The following is a 12221-nucleotide window of genomic DNA, read 5'->3' as shown; positions in this document are numbered from 1 at the left end:
TTTTTTTTTAAAGAATGTAAGTTCTCAATAGCTTTTCTGTCTTGGTATTTGCAAAAGACTTTTCATTTGAGCAGTGTTTTGGCCTCATTCTCTTTATGTTGTCAGCATTTTTTTTCTGTTATAGGGTTTTTTATCTTGGTCTATAGGGTTTTTTTGGTCTTTATGCCTAATAAGAAAGGGGTGGGAGGTTTTGTGAGGAATTTTTATACTGTCTCTGGGGTAGAAAAATATCTTAAGTCAAATAAAGTGGGAGGAAGCAGGGTGATGACTGATCTTGATGCCACTTGACTTTGAAATGTCAGCCTTAATCTCTAATTGGGGAAATTCCAGACATACAGACATGATGCTTCTTTCTCTGTGTTCTGTTTCAAGGTCACTGGTACACCTCATTCCTTTGTTCCTGTCGGATTCTTCTCTATTAAGTGAGCAGTCCCAGAAACTCAAATTTTGAGTGCTATATGACCTAAAGAGAGTCAAACTTGTTCTGTATCCTTGAGAAATGTCAGAGCAAGACTGCATGTTTTTAATGCCAAAAAAACTCCAAAAGGAAGGGAGAGGATTTATTAATGCTGTTATTGTTGCAGGCAAAACAGTTGTCAACTCTCTCCCTTCTGTATGAAAAGAAACTTATGGATGGGCAGAAAGAAAGCAAGAAGAAAATCAAGATTGTCAGCAATCTGGTACGTGGCACTGAAGCTGAAGATGAAAAGACATAATTGAAATGCACACTTTGGCATAAGGAGTCTTTATTTTTTATTTTTTAAAAGATACAAGTAAATTAATAATGATATTCACTAAGGATTATGTTTTTCAATGTCAGTCAAAACAATTGATTATATGTTAGGATTGAATGTGGAGTTTCACTCTCACTGGCTATTACTCTGGATTAGATTGCGAGACTTCAATATTGCTTTGAGGTTTGCTCCAGAAATGCAGCATTACAAAATGGGGTATTGTCCTTAGCGGTGAAGTTCTCAGACTAAAGGCATGCTCTCTCTTCCTCCCTGCCATTATTGGGCATTTGGCTCTATACACTCCACTTCCAGGAAGCTATATTGCACATGTGTTTCTTTCTGGAAATCCCCATGGAATCATTGGGCCTTCGGGGGGGGGGGGTATGTTGTAGAATACATATGGGGAAATGCAGTTGGAATGCTAGGGGATTATCTGATGCAAATTCAGGCATACTTTCGGTCCTTAGAGAATCGCACTGTTCAGAAAACACCTGACCTTCCTGAAATGATAACAAAGAACCAAAATACAAATACTTGGGGAAAATCACCAGCATACAGAATTAGGTCCTTAAATATCCCATGTTCTGATACTTATGGGGCAGTCACGAAGCCAGGCCCAAATTGTGGTACCTTCAGAAAGAGAGGGATGAACCAATGCTCAAGTTGAGCAAGGTAAATCTTGCATATCTAGGAGAACTTATTCTTTGTATCAAGTGTTTGACTGCTTTCCTCTACAGCCCTGGATGTCCTTTTCCCAGTTAAGAACATAAGAACAGCCCCACTGGATCAGGCCATAGGCCCATCTAGTCCAGCTTCCTGTATCTCACAGCGGCCCACCAAATGCCCCAGGGAGCACACCAGATAACAAGAGACCTCATCCTGGTGCCCTCCCTTGCATCTGGCATTCTGACATAACCCATTTCTAAAATCAGGAGGTTGCACATACACATCATGGCTTGTAACCCGTAATGGATTTTTCCTCCAGAAACTTGTCCAATCTCCTTTTAAAGGCATCTAGGCTAGACGCCAGCACCACATTCTGCGGCAAGGAGTTCCACAGACCGACCACACGCTGAGTAAAGAAATATTTTCTTTTGTCTGTCCTAACCCTCCCAACACTCAATTTTAGTGGATGTCCCCTGGTTCTGGTATTATGTGAGAGTGTAAAGAGCCTCTCTCTATCCACTCTGACCATCCCCTGCATAATTTTGTATGTCTCAATCATGTCCCCCCTCAGGCGTCTCTTTTCTAGGCTGAAGAGGCCCAAACGCCGTAGCCTTTCCTCATAAGGAAGGTGTCCCAGCCCCGTAATCATCTTAGTCGCTCTCTTTTGCACCTTTTCCATTTCCACTATGTCTTTTTTGAGATGCGGCGACCAGAACTGGACACAATACTCCGGGTGTGGCCTTACCATAGATTTGTACAACGGCATTATAATACTAGCCGTTTTGTTCTCAATACCCTTCCTAATGATCCCAAGCATAGAATTGGCCTTCTTCACTGCCGCCGCACATTGGGTCGACACTTTCATCGACCTGTCCACCACCACCCCAAGATCTCCCTCCTGATCTGTCACAGACAGCTCAGAACCCATCAGCCTATATCTAAAGTTTTGATTTTTTGCCCCAATGTGCATGACTTTACCCTTACTGACATTGAAGCGCATCTGCCATTTTGCTGCCCATTCTGCCAGTCTGGAGAGTTCCACATTATAGCAGAGCTCCTGTTGGTTCAGTGTACCAGAGCCTAGTCTTCATACTACCAACTACTGTAAATACTTCTTTGGGCTGGTCAGCAGGATATACATTTTGCTCATGTATATTACTATGTATAAATACTCATTCGAAAAAGAAGAGATGAGACGCTGCAATAATTAATAATTTGTACCAGTATCCTGAACTAGCTGGGCTTTAATGATGAGTATGGAGGAGAGAAACTAATTAGTCTTGGGTCCTCTAGTGATGAAAGGATCTTAGAAAAGTGGGAACCCGCAAAGGAGAAATGAGGTACGTGACTGTGGGTGCAATCCTAACTCCTTATATCAGTGCTTTCCAGCACTGACATAAGGGCAATGCAGCTCTGAGGTAAGGTAACAAACATTCCCTTACTTTGACGAGGCCTCTGTGAGTGGCACCGCTATGCCAGTGCTGGAAAGCACTGACATATGGGGTTAAGATTGCGCCCTGTTCTGGTTGCTTTTCCTTTTTCTATCACCTCTGCAGAGATTCAGCAGTTGAATTGGGGCTTGGAGAATGCTGTTTGCCCAATTCTTTACTGCAGCTGCCATGGTGGGGAAGAGAGGTCTAAGCCTTTCTTTATCCCTAAGCAATTCTTAGAGGAGGGAGGGAATTGTACTCAGAGACAGCACATCAAAGGATACTTCCTGTACCAGACCTCCTTCTCTCTTTTTAAAATTACAGCAGGCCAGTAGACTGCCAGACCCTGCGGAGTCCAAAAAAGCCAGGGCTGCAGCTTTCATTGCAACCGTCAAGCAGTCCTTGAGCAAGCTGAATTTTGACACGTTCTCACGAGCTCTCCAGCAGTACAAGAACACAGATGACTTCGATACTATGTTATCTCAGATGAGTGTGCTTTTTGCTGAAAACCAAGAAAAGCATGCCCTGTTGAGAGGTATTGTAATCATATGAATAGGTCCTATGCGCATGATGTGAAAAGCCTGGTGTGTTCCCCCTTATGAGCATTTTTGCAAAGTACAGTACAGTACAGAAAACTTTATGGTAGTTGCACTTTGTAGTCCAGTGAAATTAGCATTTAGAATGAGAAACTGAAAAATGCAGAATGTATTCATTTGCAAGGCTGTGATAAACATACTGAAAAAAACAAAAAAAAATCCATCTTGGGAAAAAGTCACCATATTGAAAAATAGGATATACCTCTGAAATGAATGACCAAGACCTGGTCATTGAAGTCCTGGGACTTACAAAATGATGCATGGGATGGAGTTTTTTTTTCTCTTCTCCCGCTACTAGAACCGGAGATCATCCAGTGAAATCAATGGGTGGAAGAATTAGGATGGCACCAGCCATGAGACTGTTTGAACCCTTGTGTCAGATGAAAAGCAGTGAGCTGGTGGGGGGGTACCCCCATGCACCAGCATCTTTGTGGCCACTCCACGACTCTTTTGCAAGGTTAAAGAACACATAGGAGGAGGAGGAGGACAACAGGACTTTCTTCTTCCTTCTGCAGCTCTACCATTGATTCTTATGAAGTGGTCAGCAGAGAAAATGCTGCGATTGGAGAAGTTCTGCTCTCAGGATTCTCCTGGACAAGTCATTTTTTTAAAAAGCCATTTAGACAGGTCCAGCAAGATAGTGAATTTTCACACTGGGTTGGCTGTTGTGCACTGGAATGTGCTGAAGGAGGTGCATGTTCACAAACTGTTGGGGGTAGTGGGACTGGCGACTGAATTTGGAGGTGTGAGCAGTAGAACTGGAGAGTGGGGTTGGGCAGTGGATTATCTGGATTGATCCACCTGCACAGGGCATAATTAGTCCATTGAATTCTGTGCAAACTTGAAACTGTTCCTTATTGCCCTTATAGAAGGAATTAATGCTGTGTGCTTGGGGGGGGGGGGAGACATCCCAAGTGTTCCTGAAGTGTGGGGCTGGTTGCTCCCCCTTTTGCATTGCAGCTCCCCATCACCTCTGGGTCACGTTCTTTTGGGATCATTTATCCAGAAGGAATAGCAATGACAGCAGAAGCCCCTGCCACATTGTTATCCTTGTGAGACTGTTCCACAAGGTGGAGAGGAGCCTGAAGAGGGGGAGGTGGCAGTAGCTTAAGCTCCAGCTGGCTGAGAATTGACAGGAATTTGTTGCCACTGCTGCAGTCTTGCTTCCTCCCTGATCATTCTTCAGAACCTGAAGAGTGGTCTGGATTCTGGTGAGGACGACAGGTATCTGAAAATGTAGCAGTTTCTGAATGGATTGTGCTACATAGTAGTCTGTGATTGTGTATGTTGTCACTGAACCTAATCTTCTTTTCTTAATTGCAAGATTTTTACCAGTTTGTTCGGCCACATCACAAAAAGCAGTTTGATGAAGCCTGCCATTGCCTGACTGGAATGGGCTGTGGCTATAAACCTGAGCACAGCTTGCTACGAGAGGAGAGGCTGCTGCTGGCCAAGAACACAGGTGAGAATCGCCTTCCTTGAGAAATCTGAAGCCCTAAGTCTGCAGTTTCTGTCATTTCCTATTGTTCTGAATTAAAGGAAGTGAGAACTGCTGCTCCTCTTCTCATTTTGACTCTTGTGAGTGCATCTGTAATTGCACTTCCAATCTGGTCAGTACAGTGGGATGTACAAAGGTGTGTTCTCTTCTTCTTTTCTTCCTGGTAAAAACCAGGCAGGAGAGCTAAAGTAGAGCACACATTGTTTCTCTCCCACGCCCTCAGTCATGGGGGTGAGTAAGAAGATATTCACACTTCATTCCCACTTGCTGGTAAGAAACTGCCCAATATACTGTGAGAGTTTGGGTCAAGGGGATTGTTTGGTCTTGGCACTGAACAAGAATTCATCACAATTTGACTGTTGTAACAGCAACCTGCTTTTATTCTTACCTTTTAATTGCTTGTTGTAGTTCCACACTGAATGTACTTAGAGTTGACCAAGTCGTTTGAGGTTTTAGGGATTTGTCAGAGAGATCCGTGTTGGCATCCTTTAGTCTCGGAAGACTATGGTGTCACGCTCTGGAACAGAGTGTCCTCTCCAGTGCGCGAAGCCTGGGTAAAGTAGGTATGGAGGATAGGCTGTTACCCATGCAGCAAATCCCCCCTCTCCACGTCGCTGAAATGGTCCAATGGAAAGGCAGAGGCCAATACGGTTGGTTCTAGCGGCGTCGCAGGAGTTGCCAGAACGTGACTGTGTTCAGCCATGAACTGCCTCAGGGACTCTGGCTCCGGATTTTGCCTCGAGGTTGACTCCTGAAGCCTTTTCCGTAACTGGATGTAGCCACAAGGCAGTGGAGGTTTGGGATCAGAGTTTTCCTTCTCTCAGATGAGGTAAAGTGCACCTGCCTTGCCAGGAGTAGACTGTAATAGCACCATGGTGAATCTAAGTATGTTTTCAGTCAGAATCAGGAGGACTTTTCTTTCTCTGGTATTTGAGGTGGGAACAGAGCAACAACTTCTTTTCAAGAGAGGGGCTTCATCCTCTAGTCTAGCCAATTGTGTTTTCTGCCTCTGTGGAGATGCATGGCCTTGACTGAAACTCTCCTGAACCATTTACAGACAATGCCTCCCCCCAAAAGGGAAGAAAAGAACCACTTTAAAACTGAAGGAGATATCTGTTTAGCTCACTTTTCACTGGTTAGTCCCAAAGTGGTGAACAAAGGTAAAAGAGTATAAAAACAATTTACAGGTGGAGCCTGTTCATCTCCGGATTTTATTTCCATGGATCTGGCTCGGCTTGGGTCCTCTGGACCCATGGTGAGTCAGATTTGGGCCCACCTGAAACCTTTGAAGGTGACCAGAGCTGTGCTCCGGTCACCTCCAGAGGCCTTTCTGAAGAGGCTTCAGAATGACCAAAATGCTGAAAAAACTGCTACTTCTGGTTTCCAGAGAGAAACCAGAAGTGACATTTTTAATGCCTTATGAGCTCAGCTCCAGTTGCCTTCGGAAGCTTTAAAGGGCTGGAACCGTGGAGTTTGGTATCTGCGGAGAGTCAGAGAATGGATCCCTTACCTGTACTAACTAAATTGTTGAATTTGTGTTTATTGTAATCTGAGACTGACCAAACCGCAACATTCCAACAGCAGTAGACATGGAAGCAGCACGGCTTCCCAACCCCAAAGCTAATGAACAGGTGCATCTTGAGGGCATTTTCTAAAAGCTAAAGGCGAGCGAGCTCTTGAACTCCTTACAGCAAGGCGTCTCAAATGTAGGGGAGGGTTTGGCTCCACCTGCATGCCATTCGAACCTCTCTCAGTGATGGTGTGCAGAGCAGAGCCCCTCCTGAAACCCTAATGGTCTGGTGGATTCATATGGCAGAAGTTGACTCTTAAACCGTTAAGGGCCCAAACTGTATACTGTACTGTGTTTTGAAGATAACAGTGAGCAATTTGAATTAGACCTGGAACTGAATGAGCAACTAGTGCAGTTTCTTAAGGGTGGGAGTAATCTCTTCCCACTGTGTGGTCCTCATCCACAATCTGGCTGCAACATTCTGAACCAGTTGCTGTCTCTGAGTAATTCACACAGTCAAGCCACATGAAGAGCACAAGTCAGTAGTCCAGGCGATGTGACCAAGGCATTTGATGACTGGCCACATCTGTTTTCTTGAAGAAATGCTGCAGCTGGTACAGCAGCCAAAGCTGGGCAAGGGTGCTCCTGGCCAAGGCCAACACCTGCTCCTCTTGGAGCAGAGTCAGATCCAAAAACATCCCCAGAGGAGAGCAAGAGGACAATGTAGAGACAATTAGAGGGCTATTAATCTCCCTGGCAACGAGGCTGCAGGCTATAGGCAGAGCAAAAATTAAGCTAGGGCTCAAGGCTTCCATTTAAATCAAGCAAGCCTTGTTCTCTTTAGCAGGATCACACCCAACTCTTCTGCACCCTTGAATAAATAATAATAATAATACAGGTATTTATATACCGCCTTTCTTAAGAACATAAGAACAGCCCCACTGGATCAGGCCATAGGCCCATCTAGTCCAGCTTCCTGTATCTCACAGTGCCCCACCAAATGCCCCAGGGAGCACACCAGATAACAAGAGACCTCATCCTGGTGCCCTCCCTTGCATCTGGCATTCTGACATAGCCCATTTCTAAAATCAGGAGGTTGTGCATACACATCATGGCTTGTACCCCATAATGGATTTTTCCTCCAGAAACTTGTCCAATCCCCTTTTAAAGGCATCCAGGCCAGATGCCATCACCACATCCTGTGGCAAGGAGTTCCACAGACCGACTACACGCTGAGTAAAGAAATATTTTCTTTTGTCTGTCCTAACCCGCCCAACACTCAATTTTAGTGGATGTCCCCTGGTTCTGGTGTTATGTGATAGTGTAAAGAGCATCTCCCTATCCACTCTGTCCATCCCCTGCATAATTTTGTATGTCTCAATCATGTCCCTTTTCTAGGCTGAAGAGGCCCAAACGCCGTAGCCTTTCCTCATAAGGAAGGTGCTCCAGCCCCGTAATCATCTTAGTCGCTCTCTTTTGCACCTTTTCCATTTCCACTATGTCTTTTTTGAGATGCGGCGACCAGAACTGGACACAATGCTCCAGGTGTGGCTTTACCATAGATTTGTACAACGGCATTATAATACTAGCCGTTTTGTTCTCAATACCTTTCCTAATGATCCCAAGCATAGAATTGGCCTTCTTCACTGCTGCCGCACATTGGGTCAACACTTTCATTGACTTGTCCACCACTACCCCAAGATCTCTCTCCTGCTCTGTCACAGATAACTCAGAACCCATCAGCCTATATCTAAAGTTTTAATTTTTTGCCCCAATGTGCATGACTTTACACTTACTGACATTGAAGCGCATCTGCCATTTTGCTGCCCATTCTGCCAGTCTGGAGAGATCCTTCTGGAGCTCCTCACAATCACTTCTGGTCTTCACCACTCAGAAAAGTTTGGTGTCGTCTGCAAACTTAGCCACTTCACTGCTTAACCCTGTCTCCAGGTCATTTATGAAGGTTGAAAAGCACCGGTCCCAGGACAGATCCTTGGGGCACACCGCTTTTCACCTCTCTCCATTGTGAAAATTGCCCATTGACACCCACTCTCTGCTTCCTGGCCTCCAACCAGTTCTCAATCCATGAGAGGACCTGTCCTCTAATTCCCTGACTGTGGAGTTTTTTCAGTAGCCTTTGGTGAGGGACCATGTCAAACGCCTTCTGAAAGTCCAGATATATAATGTCCACGGGTTCTCCAACATCCACATGCCTGTTGACCTTTTCAAAGAATTCTATAAGGTTCGTGAGGCAAGACTTACAGAAGCCATGCTGACTCTCCCTCAGCAAGGCCTGTTCATCTATGTGTTTTGAGATCCTATCTTTGATGAGGCATTCCACCATCTTACCCCAAGACTTTATTCAAGGTGGTTTACATAGGCAGGCTATTTAAATCCCCGTAGGGATTTTTACAATTGAAAGAAGGTTCTATCTTTTAAGAACCACAACATTCAGATGTTTCTTTCTGATCTGGTTTCACATTCTGGCCTCCATCCTCCCACGCTCAGAGCAGATGGAATAACTCGGCTCAGCTTGTCAGCTGCTTCAAGGTTGCACGGTGCCGGTGGCCTCGAACAGGCGACCTTGTGGATGTTATCTTCAGGCAAATGGAGGCTCTACCCTCTAGACCAGACCTCCTTCCCTTCTGCACCTTCATTCCATTTTGCAAATGTTTGCCAGATGTCTGGTTTTTGAACTAGAGGGTGTAATACTCTTTTCCACCTGAAAAAAAAGTTCAAGGCTACAATTCAGTGCATCATTACTTAAGAATAACACCCATGGTAAGCAATGGGTCTACATCTGAGTAAATTGGGTTGCAAATGTGTAGCTACGTTTGCTCATGCTCATTCCTTATTGCTTGTCTTTCTGCTGTGAATTGAATTACATACTCCCAATTAGTGTTATAAGTAATGTGTTATATGTTGAGCCTCTGACTTAACACACAAGGCACCTTAAAGAAGGATTTGATTCATGGTTCTACTGGTATGTTGTTTGATGGTATGTTGTTTACAGTGCATTTACTCTAATAGTGTTTACAGAAAGGTTGTGAAGACCAGAATTTAAAAAGTTAATGAATAAGAATGTATCTTATGATCTTCTACTGTGTTTTTAATAAATTAGAGACTGTACAGTTCTTAGGTAACAATTACTGGTAGGTTATTTTTCAGGATCTGGCCAGGGGTAAAATCAGACATTTATCATCAAATTTATAGTTTACCCTCTCTCCCCAACTTGTCTAAGGTCATAGAAAATTCCATGATTTTTGTCTCAAAACCTGCCCTCGAATTATCTGTGAGATCTACTTATTCTTAAGGGTCTGTGGTGGGTTTTAAACAGCGTAGAGTCGGAGTGTCAAACTCATTTTATACAGAGGGCCGAATAGCATTCATCATGCCTGCTGAGGGCCAGAAGTGATGTCATTAGGCAGGAAGTGATGTCATTAAACAGGTCATATCCAAAAATAAGCACTTTTTCTCGCTTAGGAACTCATTAGCTGCAAATGACAGAAGAGCAAATGCACAAATATTGACCATATTTCAAGATATGGGTCAGCCCCATTTTCATGTTGACTGCCCTTTCAGCAGTAACTCCTTAGCACTGTTCAGCAGCTGAGAGCCTGAAGGCCAGCTAAAATGCTTCCACGGGCTGCATCTGACCCCTGGGCCTTATGTTTGACATTCCTGGCCTAGAAGACTAGGCAGAATCCTGTAAAATCTTATAGGCCACAGGTCTAGCAGTAGTTCTCTAGCAAGTTTGGTGGGCTAGAGCCAGGGAGTATTTCCCCTCTCCCAAGATTGTTTCAAGACTTTGAAAAAGCCCAAAAGGAATACTCCACTCCTCACTTTGCCAATTTCACTTTACATTTCATACGCATAGGATAGGGCCCCGAGAGTTGTACAGGTGCATATGGAATTCAGAGTTTTCAGACTTTTCACTGTATGGGTACTGAAGCAGAGTTCTTTTTACACCCCAACAGGCAAGCTGAACCAGCAGAAAAGACCACAGACCGCAAATTGTAACTGAAACTTGTCAAACGGTTTTTTGATCTAGAGTAGAGATAGCAAAGCAAATCTATGAAAGCTAAATATATAAAAGTGAAATTGGAAAAGCTGATATGGTGCTTCAACATAACCAAGAATTAAAGCCCATCTAAACTTCTCCTGCCTGGTACTTAAATCCAAAAGCTTGCTAGATCAGTTTCAGGCTGCAATTCCAAGCACATCCCACCCAAAAACAAACCCTTTAACATTTCTCCATGTTTTTGTGTTGGGTTTACCACAAACAGCCCATTTTTGCATACCACTTACCTCTTTATTTTAGGTATATTTAGAAATATTGACTATGTCCAGTTTTCTCCATATTTCTAATCTGCAAAGCTGAGGAAATGGTTTAGCTTTATAGATGAGGCTCATGCTCTGCACTACCTGATCTTATGTATCAGAAAACCACTTTCTTAGTGGTCCTCTGGTTCAAGGAGAAGTCCCTTTCTGTGTTTTCCTCTCAGGCAGTCTGGGGCCATTTTTGCCAACTTCAGCATTTTAGCTGGAAAAAGAAACTCTAAGCCACCCAGCCTGAGTAGGTCTCTGATTCACATTTCTGCTCAGGAAACTAGAAATCCTTGAAGGCATTCAGTGCTGCTCCCAGGACAAAGCTAAGAGGCACCTGGTCCTCTGGAAGGCGCCAGCAGCAAAGCAGGCTTAGGGAAAGAAGCAGGAAGTCCATGGTTTTTAAGTTCAATTTTGTCTTAGTCATGTAGGGCCTCCCCAGGCCTTTTTGATTGAATCCCTTCATGGATTATTAATCCTGCTCCCAAACCTTACAGGTATTGAGACTTTAGATGGATCAGCAATTCACTCTCCCCACGATGATGCCCATTCTTCACTTGCAGGGTAAGAAGAAGTGGGATATAAATGTTTTGAAATAAATAAACCCTAGGAAACAATGCCACAAGTGATAAAGTTGCTCCCGTTGGTACCTCAAGCCTAGCCCGACATGGAGGGATTGAGAACCTCACCAAGTAGGGCTCCCATCTGCGGTTCTGCACCCTACAGGTTGCAAGGTAGATGCTGAGCTTGGAGGTCTCACAAGTGGGTTACCCTGGCCTCCGTTCAGTCACATTAGGCTCTTGCCACCAGCACCACCAGTGTCTTTGTGTTCTTTAGCTTTAAAAAAAGTAAGAATTTTCAGGTGCAAAGAAGAACAAAGGTTCATGTGCTTTTAATTAGCTATGCAGCAGAGGTGATTTCCGAAGCTTGCAGCTTAGTTAGAAAACACATATAGTATTTTGCATGCAGTCCCATGCATCTACAAGATAATTGGTAGCAATGTTGGGAAAGACCTTTACCTGAGATCTTGGAGACCCATTGTGAGTCTGGGTCGGATAATGGCCTAACTCAGTGTAAGAGAATTTCATATGGACTGTGTGTATCAAGATGGCGCACAACAGGTTGTCACAATTAGCTAAACAGAAGACACCTGGGCCTGATGGACCCTAATAATCTTTAGACAACTGATTCTGTGATTCATAATGCCAGGGATTGAAGTTATTTGCTTTCACACACAGTCATCCAATCCAAAGATTTGCTGTCCTTTGTAAGGGTCAGAAAGTTTGTATCTGCTCACATCTCCCTAGTCAAGGAGGCTTCTGTATGCTTTCTCCTGCCCGCAGTGCCTCTGACTCCAGAGATATGGAAGAGGGTCAATCTAACTGCACCACATTGGCCCAGGATTCATGTCCTTCAAATTGTGTCTATTGAAAGCTTCCAGGTCTTGCATACCTTTTTATT

General features: G+C 44.1%; 1 protein-coding gene across 3 annotated transcripts in view; it reads left to right on the top strand.

Annotated features, from left to right (window-relative positions):
- RTEL1 (regulator of telomere elongation helicase 1) overlaps positions 1-12221 on the top strand; it is a 110011-nt gene that overhangs the window by 81418 nt on the left and 16372 nt on the right. For all 3 annotated transcript variants that reach the window (XM_066624029.1, XM_066624030.1, XM_066624028.1), the window contains exons 29-31: positions 585-680; positions 3155-3365; positions 4751-4888. In XM_066624029.1, coding sequence (XP_066480126.1) covers positions 585-680; positions 3155-3365; positions 4751-4888 — 445 coding nt within the window. The remainder of the gene's footprint in view (positions 1-584; positions 681-3154; positions 3366-4750; positions 4889-12221) is intronic.

This window comes from Tiliqua scincoides, chromosome 4, assembly GCF_035046505.1.
Source record: "Tiliqua scincoides isolate rTilSci1 chromosome 4, rTilSci1.hap2, whole genome shotgun sequence".
Taxonomy (NCBI): Eukaryota; Metazoa; Chordata; class Lepidosauria; order Squamata; family Scincidae; genus Tiliqua; species Tiliqua scincoides.
Note: the sequence above shows the minus strand (reverse complement) of the source record. Positions and strands in the feature narration are given on the sequence as shown.